At 31.9% G+C, this 16,440-nt stretch overlaps 1 protein-coding gene across 2 annotated transcripts; it reads left to right on the top strand.

Annotated features, from left to right (window-relative positions):
• The first annotated feature begins 238 nt into the window (after positions 1-238).
• LOC134269889 (uncharacterized) lies at positions 239-11,605 on the top strand. 2 transcript variants are annotated; one of them, XM_062752082.1, is made up of 15 exons: positions 239-352; positions 523-600; positions 1,130-1,248; positions 1,778-1,913; positions 2,256-2,390; positions 2,555-2,716; positions 7,487-7,591; positions 7,744-7,923; positions 8,251-8,360; positions 8,530-8,683; positions 9,301-9,432; positions 9,744-9,932; positions 10,047-10,157; positions 10,369-10,624; positions 10,939-11,605. In XM_062752082.1, the coding sequence occupies exons 1-15, from the start codon at positions 307-309 to the stop codon at positions 11,171-11,173; spliced, it is 2,148 nt and encodes a 715-aa protein (XP_062608066.1). In that variant the 5' UTR covers positions 239-306; the 3' UTR covers positions 11,174-11,605. The 2 variants fall into 2 exon arrangements, with proteins under 2 accessions (XP_062608066.1, XP_062608059.1); XM_062752075.1 differs by having other exon boundaries at positions 240-352; positions 523-723.
• The last annotated feature ends 4,835 nt before the right edge of the window (positions 11,606-16,440 follow it).

The raw sequence follows: 16,440 nt of genomic DNA on the forward strand, positions 1-16,440 counted from the left end.
CGGAACACAACGGAAACGACCCATTCACGTATAGTTCCATAGTAGGTATATTCTATAAAATGAAGTTAAAATGTCTAATTTATAACATTGTACATCATGTCATTCTTCTTCAAATATGGAATAAAAATTAAAATGTCCGGGTTTTGGATAAAAATATTACATTCATAGGAAGTCAAAACTCCAAACTATTTACAGATACACCCTAAAATAAATGTGAATACCATGTCCTTTCCTCAAAATATTGTTTTTATGAGTAACTTCCTGACCCGTTTTAGTACAGGTCTGTAGTAATTATACACATTGGACATGATTATGTTTCTTCTAGCCTGTTATGCCATTTTCCTAACAACAAGTAAGTGTTCATCATTAACTCTACAAGATGCGAGTGTACTTTCATATAGTATACGTTTAAAGCGCATATACAATTGATAAAGTTCTTCTCGTTGTATTTCATTCTATCTGAATGTTTAATAATAGTATGAGGAGGGTACGATGTTTGACGCGTAGTACTTATCGCTATAGTTTTTGGTTCTGATGTGAGCGTCCAGGAGAGAAATGACTGGTACACTGCAAACCACACCTGTACTGAGAACTTGTCAGGTAGACTTCTCTCCGGGTTAGACGTGACTATGGACCCAGCATTGAGGGACATCACCACACCTAACTCAACATATTACTGGTCCAATAAAATGGCCACCATTACGGATTTCATACAGTATGAAGGTAATTTTTATTAAAAGCATATCGGAGTATCGTGAAAGTGAAATATATCAGATTTATATACATTGTAGTACAAATAAAGTAGCTCTCGAAATACAGTTTATATTATATAAGAGCTAACAAAATAAATAGCACACGTTTATTCTACAATTTTAAAACGACGTTCATTATACAGACAAATATATAAATATAAGTTAAACACTTATGACTATAAAAGCCTAATTAAATTGCACTTGACAGCATTTAAGCTTTTTCAACAATGTTCACTTTTTATTAAGATCATTTGACATATCATTGTCTTTTACAACTTTCATTATATCTAATACTTAACCAGACTTTGTTTTCCAAAAAACTTCGAATTTTGGAAAATTATGACACAACCAGGAACGAAATAATGTTCTTTTTGTAGGTTGTTTTAATTCTTCCGAGCTTCATGCACAAAAACAGCTGGTACCATCATCTCTAAATCCAATCCCATCCTGCTTTGAATATTGTAACAAAATGAATATATCTCGGATAGGAGTAACGGTCGGTTGTATAGATACAGAAATGTTATTAATATCATCTAAAATAATATTGAAAATCTGATTATGTGTTTAAAATATATTATTAATATCATGACATTAAAAAGTTTTGAAATAATATTGTTAAATAAAATCTGATTATGTGTTTAAAATATATCAAATATCAATTTCGTTAATTTTTTGACATTTTGTGCAAAATTCAATAACAAATCACATAAAATCTTTGTCCAAATGAAGGAAAATTCCATTGAAAATTGGTGTCTTCTGCAACTTTTTCGGGAAAATGCACATGATTATGAGAAAATTTTTGAAAAATGACTTGTAATTTTTCTGCATTGAATTTCAATTATTTAAAAAGCATGATTTTTCAACTTTTACACCACTTTCATTTTTTAGAAAATCACAGGGCAAAATTTGTATGGAAACTATACCTTCTTCTTTCAATTCTTATCAAAATCCAAATACTATGAATTTCACGAAAGAAAATTTTGTTTGAATTTTGAAGACTTTGAATTTATATTGTCAAATTGTAGACAAAAGACATGATGAATGTTTATTGTATATGCGTGGGAGATGAGAAACTTAATCAAGAGAACATCAGCAATTGCTACATTCCTTGTTCAAGTGATTTCATGAATACTTGTGGCAGTGAGGACGTAATATCAGTGTGTACGTATGGAACAATATCTACTTTACAGAATGACTGACACATTCGTTAACATTTCAAATTACTATGAATTTTTTTTTTAAAAAAAAATGTGTCTGAAGTTTAAGAACATTCTGAATTTTATCCTTATAAAGATATAATTATAAGATCTTTCTTTAACTATTTCATACAGTCTTAGCAAGACTTTTAGACGCAATGATAGAGAAATGAGGTTCTAAGTATTTTTCATCTTGTCTTTTTAGCGCCATTTTCTAATGTCACTCATTTTAACTATTAAAGGTAGATTGTATTTTAAAATGAAGATATTAACAAAGCTCATTATCTCTTTTACAATAAAATAAAAGATTTTAGACAACACTTTGATGCACAAAATCCCACAGAAATGTCAGATTGTGTTGCTATTACATCGAATGACAATGGTTTTTCATTGAGTATTGATGATTGCATGAAAACCAACGATGGATACATTTGCAAAATTTGTAAGTAACAATCATTATACATGTACGATCTGTTGTTAAAAAAAATCATACCCTTCATATGAATATTGTTTAGATAACAATCTTCATTGGAATAAAACAATCTTCATTGTAATTAAAACAATTACAATAATAATTTCAACACAAAACACACACGACTTTTAAAGGTGAAGAGGACAAATGCTCTGCAAAGATTTTCATGGAAAAATTAACATGGCAGGACGCACAGAAAGCATGTGAAAGGCAAGGTGGATACCTGGGTAATATAGGAACCTCGCGGAATAAAACAATTTGGACTGGTTATAAAAGGTGGATGCTGGAAGAAGAATGTAAGGAGTTTTTTAAAGTAATAATGATATTTATATTTAATTATTCTTGAATCCAATTAAATTCTATGTGAACCATAAATAAGTTCAGGAGTTCCTGTTTATTATCCTCTTCAAAAATATGGTTCTACAAAATCAAATATACATTCATAAAAGAAATACAATCACTGAAATCAGACCAAAACTACATGGGGAGTAGCATTTTAAAAGTACTGTAAATCACTTTTTATTCGCGAGAACTTTATTTTCGCGTAATTACGCGAGATAGTGTGCTCGCGAAAATTTAATTCTCGCGTACAATAGTATTCCTTAAGATTATATAGAGCAATAACCACAATTCGTGAAAATTTTGTCTCGCTAATCAAGAGTCAATGACTATCTCGCGAAAATAAGGTGTCGCGAAAATTATGTGATCTACAGTATTTCACTGAAATGTCTATTTTCGTAACCACGGCAACACCGTTCAACGTAGTCCGAAAAATCTGACGTTTTCCTGGCTTTTTTACGATTTTGATATTTTACATGCCAGGAAAACGTTGCGCCATTACGAAAACTGGAAATTTTGCCGTCTTCAACTGGAGTTGATTTTCGATACTTGTGAACCGACCTAAATGCCGAAATCAGAATTTATCAAAAGCACAATGCCTCTAGTACTCACCAATATCAAGACAATATCACTCTACATTTCGTAACAGGACATGCAAGATTTTAAAATGTACGAAATGAAGACAAATCTCGACAGTGTGACAAAACCTTTTTCAACGGATTATTTATTTCATAAATGAACCATAAAAGCTATTTTGGTAAGTTCTTTACGTATTGTACTATTGATAACTTTTGACTTTGAAATTTAATTCAGTTCGCAAGTATCTAAAATCTACCAGAGAATGCCGCCTCCAGTTGGAGGCGGCGATTTCCCAGTTTTCTTAATGGCGCCGGTGTCATATAGTGAGACTTCCGCCATAGTGAGACTTCCCCCCGGAAGTCTGGCTATATAGTGTGTCTTCCCCCTGGGGGGAAATCTGACTATATAGTGAGACTTCCCCCCATAATGACCATAGTGAGTCTTCCCCCTTCGGTTTTCGGTTTGGATTTTATACACATTGACATAATTAAATATTTATTGTATGCTTTAGGGACCTTTTAACATTTATAAAGGATGATCGACTGCACTTAAGGAAACTTAGAAATTGCTACATAATCAAGAAGAAGGTATAGTTTTAGCTTTATTGTGCCCTAAAAATGTAATGACATCAAAAAGTTTTGAAACTGGCTTAAATATTTAGTTAAATAAATGACTTTGATAAATCAGGAAAGCATATGGCATGAAGGTTTACCATTCTGCAAATATGACGTCATTAATTTGAAGCATTTCTCTATTTCAACAGAAAAAGCCTCAAAATGGCACATTTCAAGGGTGATTTTCCCATAGAAAACAGTGTCCACAGCCGTCGCCCACGTTAATTTTTTGATATTTTGTGCAAAATTCAATAGCAAATCACATATCTCAAGATCTTTGTGGGCGATGCCTGTGGACAATGTTGTCTGAAAGAAAATTCCATTGAAAATTGGTGTCTTCTGAATTTTTTAAAAAATACGGTAAAATGCACATGTTTATGACGTCATAATTAGCATTTAAAAGCACATGTGAGAAAAATGACTTGTTTGATTTTACTGCATTGAATTTCAATTATTTAAAAAGCATGAGTTTTCAACTTTTACACCAGTTTCATTTTTTAGAAAATCATAGGGCAAAATTTGTATGGAAACCATACCTTCTTCTTTTAAAAAACGGGCATTTTTCTTTTTATGGTAGAAATGGTAAATGTCTTAACTGCAACTTTGTGTAATTACGTTAATTAAAAGTTCGTATTAACAAAGTTCGAAGTCGTTTTTATAGGGAGGGGTCATCGCATATTCTGGAATCTCCATAAGATAATGAGTACGCCCACCCTTTTCCAGGCTTAATGCATAGTCAGCGCATGTTTGTCTATTGTTCTCCTTTTTATGGTAGTTGTATATTTACATATATTACTTCATATTAAAAGGAGATCAATAGACAAACATGCGCTCATGGTTAAAAAGAGAAAAAAACTGTTCTCGTGTGTTCACTTTCTCTGTAGTAAACAGGCCATTTTGACCACGTTGTTACCTGTTGAATATTATATTTAACCACGTGATTTCTATACCCAGGTAACTCTGTGAATACTAAAATTCCATCACGTGACGTGTAATGAAACACACATTCTGCTGGGCGATAGTGATTGTCCATATCTGTTTCAATCCATTCCCATCGAGCACGGGCTATTCTTTTTTCTCTTAGATATCTATAAGATTATTCTTATATTTATCTCAAAAGCATTTCATTTTACTATCTTTATATTTTTTTGAGTGCATTATATGTCTCTACATGTTCCTTGTCTTCATGAAGAAAGAGATTTATTTACATTTTTTGAACCATTGTTTAACATGAACATCCAAAGTAAGATCCAGTAAATAAAATTGACGTCATACCATCCCCAGCACGCTAATTTATAGGGAAAAGTAATTATAAAAGAAACAAAAAAAATTTTTAAAAGTAATTGTGATGTTTTTCTTTCTTCTTTATAAAAGGGAAAAATAAATACTGCTGTTAGCGGGTCTTGACCCCGGACCTGAATATTATTGATTCTGTGCATTACCGACTGAGCTAATCGGCACTTATATTCGAACACGCGAATTGTTGACATCAGCCATTGATTTTGATTATCAATGAGAATGGCTACCTCTACCGGTCGATGTTATTTGTTATTAGTTATATACTTTATTTGAAAACTTAAAAGATAAAACTGACAAACATATGACGAGAGAGAGAGAGAGAGAATGCACTAAATATAAATACAGTAACTATTCTAATTTTAGACCACTCATAACAATATTAGCTCCACCTCTTATGCATATTTATAAATCTTATCTTCAATCAAGGGCAGATAAGTCTAATTCCCCGATATTTGCAGTGAGGTGGGGTAAGGAAACACCGAATTATTTTATTGCAACGCAGTTAAGAACCTATATGACACTGCATTTCATTTGGAAATAGACTAAACTCTATAGCAAATGACTTAAAGCAAAAATAAAAACAAAAATAAATGTGACAACAGAGATTGAAAAAGACCCAAAAACCGGCGTTAAGTGCAGTCATCCTTTATGAAGTATTTTTAGGATTTGTATTTCATTTTGAAATTAAATTTGCGTGATATATTAATTAAATTACATCACTATAAAATCAAATAAGATGGATTTGAGTTCTAATACACTTTAAATCAAATTTTGACTGTCATGCATGCACCGGATGCATGGATTGAGCTTAACCCCCTCCTTTTTTTTTTATTTATGACCGGAAAAATTGCATGAAAATGTGTGCATCCCCTGCTCATCACACTCATACATCAAATCATACAATTATTTTTTTCATTTTGGTCGTGTTTTAAAAATTATTTATTTAAAGATATTTTATTAAACTGGGTTTGGACGATTGGATGTTTGAATATATACACGTATAAAAAATACGTAAAATTAAAAAAATATATACTGCATTGCATTTGTCACTTATTTGACTAAACTATTTTGCACTAAAGTCGGAGATGGCTAATTGTCAATTTTAGTGTGTAGATCTGTTTTGTCGCAATTTCATTTTTACACTTTATACGTTGAAACACAGAGCGTGCATGTATGCATCAGTCATTACTTGATTGAGATAAGATGTTTGAATATACAGTTAAAACGATATTCAAACTGTTCATGCATATAAAATAAATATATACGTACATGTATGTATATGGAAGATAATTTCGTCATAAATTAACACTGTTAGAATTTTTTTTAAATAATACTGTAAAATAATGTTCCGGAAACTATAATAAGAGGGGGGAAGTCTCGCTATGAATGGGGGAAGGCTGGCTATAAAGTGAGCCTTCCCCCCGGAAGAATGGCTATATAGTGAGACTTCCCCCACTATATAACCAGCCTTCCGGGGGAAGACTCACTATATAGTGAGCCTTCCGGGGGAAGCCTCACTATGGGGGAAGTCTCACTATACGACACCCGGTTCTGACGTTTTCCTGGCATGTAAAATATCAAAATCGTAAAAAAAAAAAAGACCAGGAAAACGTCAGATTTTTCGGACTACGTTCAACGAAATCAAAAACCGATACACAGAATTATGTATCTTAGTTGTAGTCTACTTGTGTGCCATATACCGGGGGTATATTGAAATCAGACCAAAACTGTAGGAGGAGTAGCATTTTGAAGATATATACTAAATTTATATATTTCTGATGTTTTTAGAAGCTCGTGTTTCTTTAGCTCACAATTTGTACTGTTTTATTGATCAAAATATGTTACTATTCGTTCCTCAGTTCTTCAGATCTTATTACATTAAAATTTATTTATATAGATTTGACATTGAATTGAACACAGTCATCTTGTTACATTTTAACGGAGACGTGTATTTGAGTTCTCGGTTTTAATTTATACATTTGTCTCAATGTTTCATCTTAATTTACATATTGTCAAAGAAAAACGCCTTTTATTTTCCCACTCAATACAAATAAATATGATATAATGAAAGATTTTTTTCATGAATACACCTAACAAGATATTACCAAACAAACTTTGATAACAATTTTGTCCATTGGTGTGTTACAAAACTATTTTAAGACGTAGTGCAGATATTATGTTGAATCTTATATTAAGGTGCAGATATAATGTTTAAAGTTTAATAATTCATTCCAGATTCAGTTTTTCCAAGATTGTGCCTCTTGTGTACATACAAAAATGGAACTGCAAATTGTATCTACGGCAACTGTTCGGATCAACATGAATCATTATGTGTGACTGGTAAATATCTAAAGTATCCATAAGGTGATTTTTATCATTAAAGATCTGTTATTTTTATTAATACCTTGAAGAATTCCTTGTATTCTTACTTCTTCGTAACAAACTCCGTTCCATCTATTCATGTTTTAAAACTTTTTTCCAATTCTTCTAAGAATCTGAACAGCTACTAGGAGTTGATTGGTTCGATGCAGAGAGGAATTGTGAAACTAACAGTTCCAGACTATTGACAGAGAGGGAATTTTCAGAAAAGGTCCTTACAGATGATATGTTTACTTCACATTCGTTCTGGATATATGGCGTTGCAGCATACACACCTTGGGCTAGAAACATAGGTATCGCATTATTTGTTACGATAAAAATAAATCTTCATACGTGTAGCTTTTTTAAAATTCATGTATTAACACTGATTATGAACATAAAATACGATATGATAATTGACGCATAATTAATGCATTATTTCTAGTCTTCTCATTTTGTCGCATGCATATGTACTTATTTGTCGAAAAACGATAAACAGTTAGCACATTATTTCTCCCCTAATAATTCAAGGTTGAGTGATGTTCAAATGAACATTCTTCTGCAAGAACTGCAATAAGTTTGGACGTATCTTTTACATCCGAATTTTGCCTCTCGGTTCTAATTCCTGATTGCTTTGATAGGTTGTTGTGACATCTCAAATATATCATACATATCGTCATTCAGCAGTAAGCAAAATTCGGTTCTGCAATGCATGGAATTCTGTAAAGACACTCCCTATCTTGGACTAACTGTGAGTATAATCCAATAGTACAATGCGTTTGGTTGGACATCGAGCGCATCAAAAATCTGATTTTCTTATTTTGAATGAATATACCTTAAGATTGTCAATGAAAAAAGACGGTCCAATCATGTTTGTAAAAATTGCGAAAAATTACAAACTTCGTTTATTTTTTTTTCAGAAAGAAAATACAACAATTGACAAATGTTTTTGTATAGAAAATATTGATACACTGTCCTCGTCTTTCACGAACTCCAGTGATTGTGGAATGAATTGTCATGGAGAATACACAGACTTATGTGGAGGGCACGATCGCTTGATTGTGTATGAAATAGGTACAAGTAAATAGTTCCCATCGGAAAACATTCTTCAAGACAAGAATTGAATTTTGTTTTAAAAATAATCTTTTCTATGCATATATGATTACCAATTGAAATTATTCCTGAAGTTAATAACTTTAAATGCTTCTTCTTTTTTTTACTTTAAAGCAATATGAGCTGCATTTTTGAGAATTTTATTTTACTGGTAAAATGTGCTATTGTGATTAATTTGTATGTCATTTAAACCCTTATGACCAATAAGCCCAAAATAAAATTTAGAAATGTTACAGAGGAAATTTTCCTGTACAACCGAATATACAGTATCATATGAGAAATCATATTGTACAGGACGACAATAATTCAATTTTGCTTCAAAGCTAATAAAAAAAATTCTATCACAAATATGAACAACAGAAGTTTATAAATGTTTTATTTTTTTTTTCATTAAAATAGTTATAGTTACAAATTTCCAAAAAAAAAAAAAAAAAAATCCGATTTCAAACATGCAGCTCATATATATTATTGCTTTAAACAATCCTGAAATCGAATTTTTTAAATTCAAAATTAGAAATATTGATTTTATATTATTGTAATTTTTAACTGTAATTCATTACTTAATATCGTTTTACCAGATAGAAATAGTGTAGCTGACGGGATGTATAAAACATCGGTGGAATGTATGTGCCTGATAAAGCATCAAGACTATATGAGCATGCACTCCGGTGATTGTCTTATGGAGGCTACCGGTTATATATGTGAAACATGTGAGTTACTATGATAAAGCTGAAGTTCTGTTACATAGAAAACAATGCGTTGCTAAATATCTTGATTTATTATTACTATACATACTGAAATCTGCTTGGATCATAATCGAAGAGAAATCCATTTTAATGCTGTATTTGCTATACTTTTGAATGCATTAGGCTCACTTTTCTTTTTCGTAAATACAAGATTTAAAAGCTTGAAAATGACCATGTTAAAATGTCTTTTTTCAAGTAACTGGGATACGATCTATGTTATCTGCATCTAGGGACCATTATCATTTTGGTTTTATTTGCTGCTTCTACCAAAATAGGTGAAACTGGTAAGGAGAATTGCACACAAGATGCTTACCTTGGTATGTTGGATTGGTATGAAGCTGCTGAGGAATGCCGGGAAAAGGGCGGGAATCTTGGAAACATGAAGTTTTCAGATTATAGTAGTCTTTCAGAGGGTGCTTACTGGTATGGAAACAGACGATGGCTGAAAGAAGCGGATCCACAGAGTATATATTAATTTCACATTTAAACGCGCATATCTTGAATTAAACCAAGGCATTAAATTGTTTTGTTGTTGAAAATCTATGAAATATGTTTATGTTCTTAATTTTCACTAACAGGAGCAAAAAAGTCTGACACAGAAGGTTGCTTAAGCTGCAGAGCTAAAAATGGCAGTCCAGACTGCGTGTACAGTCAATGCAGTGAAAATTTACATGCACTATGCGCAGAAGGTAAACATTTATATTAAAAAAAGTATATTTGTGGGTTAAAAATATGGACTTTTTTTGCATTTTTGATTTGCAGACAAGACTGTTTAACACAAAGACTTTGAATGGCGTTTGTGTCATGGCATTATTTTAAATGATAAACCAATAAGTTTCAGGTGTTGTAGCCCATCTGCCGATTTCACTACCCGGTACAATCTTCTAAATATCATTTCAGTAAATTCAACAGAAGCTACCACTCATGAAAAGTCAACAGTCCATAACCATAAATTAATGACAACGATAAAATATGACACTGAATCTACCGGAGGTGTGAGTTTGATAATTTTTCCGACACTGGGTTCAGATAAACAGGACCAAGGGAAGGCTGAATTCCAAACCGAGCATGACGATCTCAACGCCAACGTTATCGCCGTGGTTGTGGCCTTGTTGGTAATATGTGGTGTGGTGGTCATGTTGATCATTACAAAATTGTGAGTTGTCTTTTTAATTCATTCGAACATTTTTTCGCACCTTGGGGTGCAGGATTTGGCGGAAAAACCTGACTCAAGTGTTTTTCCTTTTTTCAAGTCTCATACCTCACTGTATTTCATTGGAATTAATTAATAAACAAATTAATTTTAAAAATATAGAACTGTTACAATAATTATTGCTCTGTTATTGTTTTTTCTGCTAAATACTCATTAATATTGACGCAGTTGGCATAATAAACTTCACTATACACTTTATTTCACACGTGCTGTGTGGTCTTGGCGTAGTAAACAGAGAAATAACAATTTCATTTTAGACGGAAGAATGAAAAAGTGACATCAGATGTTACAGACCTAATAGATACGAAAAATGGGCCAACCAAATTCTCCTTTCTAAAGGAAAACGACAGTAGACCATCATCATTTAGTCACGTGACAGTTGAAAGGCAGAGGAGTTTCTCTAATCCCAGCTTTATGGATCATGATGTGGACATTTTAGCCAAAAGTTTAGACAATGAACCAAACCATCAAGATGTTGATCAAACTAATTAGTGAAAAATTATGCTCTCTCTCTCTCTCTCTCTCTCTCTCTCAAACAAAAATGAACAAAATTTTGAAAGAGGATTCATACAAGATAATCATACTGTCTTGACAAATACTTAATATAGACTGCCATTATGATTTTTTTTTCATTTATTGGTTATTAATGTAGAAGATAATTCTTTATTGCATAACATACATGTGTAAATTCAAATAGGGAAACAATTGCAAAATTATTAAATATTTTGTTGATCTATTTACCATCAAGTTTCTGTATTAAACATAAGCACCATGCACTGCAGTACGTGGAATTAGCAATAGATGGTATATTGCAATTACTCTTTAATGTTACTTTTAAAGTATGCTTGTCTTGTTACATAATATGCGGATGATATGTGAAGGAATTAGCACATTATGTAACAAAAATAAAGATTTTTTTTATTATTCTTGGAGTTGCGTAAAACACTAATTCTGAATGAGGAAATGACCATTAATGTTATAATTAGATGTTCATTTTGTAATCATTTAGCAACACGTGACAGATATGAACCGCTACGCCAATTCAAGGTCAATAGTTTAAAAAATAATAAATTTGAACATTCTCTGTGACTTCTGTATCTTAACTTTTCTAAATCAAATTAATTTTGTCAATTGTTATTATAAAATAGAATTATTATACAATGCAAAAATTAATGTGAATTTTATTAAGAATCTTGCTAGATTCTGGCGGCCTTGAATTAAAAATATAATCCCGGAATAATCATTATATCATGGTGATGCATGGTTTTTCGTTACGTAATTGGCATTAAAAAAATAATTAATTTATACAACAGCTTTTCAAAGTGCAACTGTTTATCTAAATTTGACCTCGGATCTGTATGTATAATTAAATAGCATATCTAGGTTTTATAAATCAATAAAATTCTCCCACACAAGGTCTTTCTGTTGAGAATCTTGAACCACTTGATAGACATAAGGAAGTCGTATATAATGTTGGGAATAGTGTATTCATTTGTCCGACTTTTCTCTTGTTATGTGTTCTGGAAACCTAGGTCTGCTACGGCAAGCATCAGTCATTTAATTTATGAAACTCTACCTTTGTAAGCTTGTAAAAAATGGTTTGGGAAGGGTTTCCTGTAAATAAAAACAATTAACAGATGGACTTTGCATCTCTTTGAGGATGCACAAGTTTTATAAACAAAAGATTCATTGTCGATGTATTGAATTTGATGCGAAGTGGACGTAACCTTTATTGCAGGAAGATAAAAAATATGAAGCTGAGGTCAGATTGATCTTGTTTCTAAAATTTTTATTCTGATGTATTTTAAAGATGCAAGCTTAATTTAGCACAAACGCTAAATTAAAATAATAATAATAACTGGAGAAAAACCCCTAATTAATTGCAGGGAAATTATCTTGATAAGAATTTCCGGTTAATCTGCACGTTGCTGCATGAATGCAACGAATTAAGGACATGATTAAACGTAACGTTATTAGCAGACCTATTTTTGTATTCATATAAATCAGGATTTATTCAAAGTCTCGTACATGAGAAGAGGAAAACACTTGCTGTGGCCTTCAACTCGACATTTTAAATACCTACGTATTGTCAGTTAATATTATAGTTACTTCTATTTGTTTATCCCACTGAGCTTGAAATAAAAGATACCACTGGATTTGACACATTTTTTTCATAACTGGATATTCTACCATAAAAGGCAAGACAAGACTTTAAGGGTAACATATCAACAAATTTAAAACTTTACAATAAAAGTGAATTTTTTTCAATCGTCAACTTCCTCTACCTGTGTAGCAATATACACTTATCACCTGTATTTGAGGTTGATTTGATACTCTAGATCATATCCTAAGTACGTATAATTTTTGAAATGATGTACTTTATTGACAAACAAGTTGATGGAACAAGAATATCAACAGTCTCGTTTAAAGTCATTATTACGCGTGTTCTATGGTTGATACAATGACCCTGTCAGTCAATACAATCTATTATGAAGATGAATGCTGACATTTTTTTTTCATATTAATTATAAGGCCATTATTTACCCATTGAATTGTTTACGGAAACCTAGGTCTGCTACGGCAAGCATCAGTCATTTAATTTATGAAACTCTACCTTTGTAAGCTTGTAAAAAATGGTTTGTGAAGGGTTTTCTGTAAATAAAAACAATTAACAGATGGACTTTGCATCTCTTTGAGGATGCACAAGTTTTATAAACAAAAGATTCATTGTCGATGTATTGAATTTGATGCAAAGTGGACGTAACCTTTATTGCAGGAAGATAAAAATATAAAGCTGAGGTCAGATTGATCTTGTTTCTAAAATTTTTATTCTGATGTATTTTAAAGATATAAACTTAACTTTAGCACAAAAGCTAAATTAAAATGATAATTGGAAAAACCCCTAACTAATTGCAGGGAAATTATCTTGATAAGAATTTCCGGTTAATCTGCACGTTGCTGCATGAATGCAACGAATAAGGACATGGCAATAGGTAACGTTATTAACAGACCTATTTTTGTATTCATATAAATCAGGATTTATTCAAAGTCTCGTACATGAGAAGAGGAAAACACTTGCTGTGGCCTTCAACTCGACATTTTAAATACCTACGTATTGTCAGTTAATATTATAGTTACTTCTATTTGTTTATCCCACTAAGCTTGAAATAAAAGATACCACTGGATTTGACACACCTGTTTCATAATTGGATATTCTACCATAAAAGGCAAGACAAGACTTTAAGGGTAACATATCAACAAATTTAAAACTTTACAATAAAAGTGAATTTTTTTCAATCGTCAACTTCCTCTACCTGTGCAGCAATATACACTTTTCACCTGTATTTGAGGTTGATTTGATACTCTAGATCATATCCTAAGTACGTATAATTTCTGAAATGATGTACTTTATTGACAAACAAGTTGATGTAAAAAGATTATCAACAGTCTCGTTTACAATACAATGACCTTGTCAGTCAATGCAATCCATTATTAAGATGAATGCTGACATTTTTTCATATTAATTATAAAGCCATTATTTACCCACTGAATTGTCAACGGATTTTTCCGGGGTTTGTTTTTCAATTTCAATATTTTAATTCAGTTTATCCTCATATTGTGTAAAACAACAAAGAGAAGATCTAACAAAAATATCAAACAAAATACGTGATGCAAGAGTATACAGTTTACAATAACCTGGAAGGATAATCCATATTAACTATAATTAAAAGATTAAGTATTAGCTCACAAAATTTGAGTTTAAGTTTCTAAATAATGTTAAAATTTTTGAATCCCCATATTCTGTAACCATAAAGAAGGATAGGGATAACCATTTTATCAAATACATCAAATTGACAATCGATGTACAAGTTCAATTCTGTAGGTCTTTGAATTATGGCGTACATTACACTGGATGCTCTTTGTTCATATATTTTCTCGTATTATATATATAAGGATCCAGTTCTTGAAAATGGTGCACGTAGTGGGTATGACCGGTCGGCATGGAAAGCTTTCTCCTATATGGCACCTGACCTAACATCTCCTGTATTAGTGGTCCGTGTTTGCTCTGCTCATGATTTGTGTTGTTTGAATAGACTTTTGAGGTTGAATACTGTTCGTTATCTCCATGTTTCATTTCTCATTCCTTTTCAAATTAATGAAACCTTAAATTTCTCAAAGAGTACCTTTTCTCTATAAAATCAAAAAATCAAATTAAATTGTAATGAAAGACAGTCTTAATTTAAGATACTAGTATGGGTAAAAAATAAAAAAAATAAAATCTGAATATTGGTCTGTGCAGCTCAGATAAACAGACTCAATCTGACTACTATCTATATAACATGCAGGGTTTCCGGTTTCCATTTCTACTCAAGTCATGACTATCCTTATTTCTAATGCTGCATTTTTTACTGTAGACTTGCAGACGAAAGTCTTAGCTTTCAGGGGGTTATGTATCTTCCAGGGCTAAGGTTACATAAGAAGGAGGGATTGTAGCTGTTTCTAAATATAAAATTCCTCCTGGTACTATTTTCATTGATCTATACTGGAGTTTCTCCTGAGCCAAGCCCTCCAGCGTAGCAGCAGTCAATATTGTTTGATGACGGGTGATATTCCAAAAGAAATGTTGACTGCGCTGAATTTATGCGCGTATTAATTATAAGATTCACTGTAAATATGTATTTGTATAAAACATTCAGTATAATATTGTAATAAATGTTGCATGAAGTTGAGAATAACATTTAAAATTTTCGCTCCTCGAAAACCATTGTCAACCGAGGCGCAACCAAGTTTTCTTGGCGTGAAATTTTTCAATATTATACTTTCATGTAAATTAGTTGAATCTGATTGGTCGAGAAACATTTGATAAAAAACACTATTACCCGCCCTCCAGCGTAGCAACAGTCAACATTGCTTGACGACGGCTGATATTCCAAAAAATAGCGACTGCGCAGAATTTGTGCGCGCGCGGTTCACTGTTATATGTTTTTGTATAAAACATTCAGTATAACATAATAAATATTGCATGTAGTTGAGTGTAACATTGAAAATTTTGACCCCAAGAAAACCATTGTCAACCTAGGCGCAATTGTCAACCTCGGCTGCGCCTCGGTTGACAATGGTTTTCTTGGGGTCAAAATTTTCAATGTTACACTCAACTTCATGCAATATTTATATAATGTTACACTCAACTACATGCAATATGTATATAGTGATAAGTGTATATGAAAAGATAATTAGGATTATATCATATACAACACAAACAATTTTTATTAAGATAAAATAAAAATTAAAGGTTTTCTAAAAAAAAAACAAAACAAAAAAAAAAAAAAAAAAAAAAAAATCAATTTTTATGCCCCATATTGCTTTGCTGCTGTCTGTCGGTCTGTCGGTCCACTTAGTTTCCGTTCATTTTCTTCGCAACCGATGCACATACTGAAATGAATTTTGGTATACAGATATATCACGTATATGTAGGTCAAGTTCTGTTTTGGGGACGATCGCACCATTTTTGACAGAGTTATGTCCCTTGGACTTAGAAAAATTCCAATTATTTGCAGTTTCCGTTCATTTTTTTGCTGAGGTTGCATATACTGAGATGAAATTTGGTATACAGATTTATCAGATAAATATCTTGGTCAAGTTCTGTTTTGGGTACAATTGCCCCATTTTTGACAGATCGATTTATGCCCTTTTGGATTTAGAAAAATTCCAATTTGGGGGGAGGGGGCATAAGTGTTTTACAAACACCTCTTGTTTTT

The sequence above is a fragment of the Saccostrea cucullata genome, unplaced genomic scaffold (genome assembly GCF_032062105.1).
Source record: "Saccostrea cucullata isolate Sc308-1 unplaced genomic scaffold, CSIRO_AGI_Scuc_v1 ctg2363, whole genome shotgun sequence".
Taxonomy (NCBI): Eukaryota; Metazoa; Mollusca; class Bivalvia; order Ostreida; family Ostreidae; genus Saccostrea; species Saccostrea cuccullata.

What these genes read in the sequence shown, in the direction of transcription:
- LOC134269889 (XM_062752075.1), top strand. Translation starts at nt 307, where the DNA reads ATGATTATGTTTCTTCTAGCCTGTTATGCCATTTTCCTAACAACAA. An exon ending in TATCTCGGATAGGAGTAACG is followed by an intron (nt 1,249 to 1,777) that starts GTCGGTTGTATA and finishes GTCAAATTGTAG; the next exon opens with ACAAAAGACATGATGAATGT. An exon ending in CTCCCTATCTTGGACTAACT is followed by an intron (nt 8,361 to 8,529) that starts GTGAGTATAATC and finishes TTTTTTTTTCAG; the next exon opens with AAAGAAAATACAACAATTGA.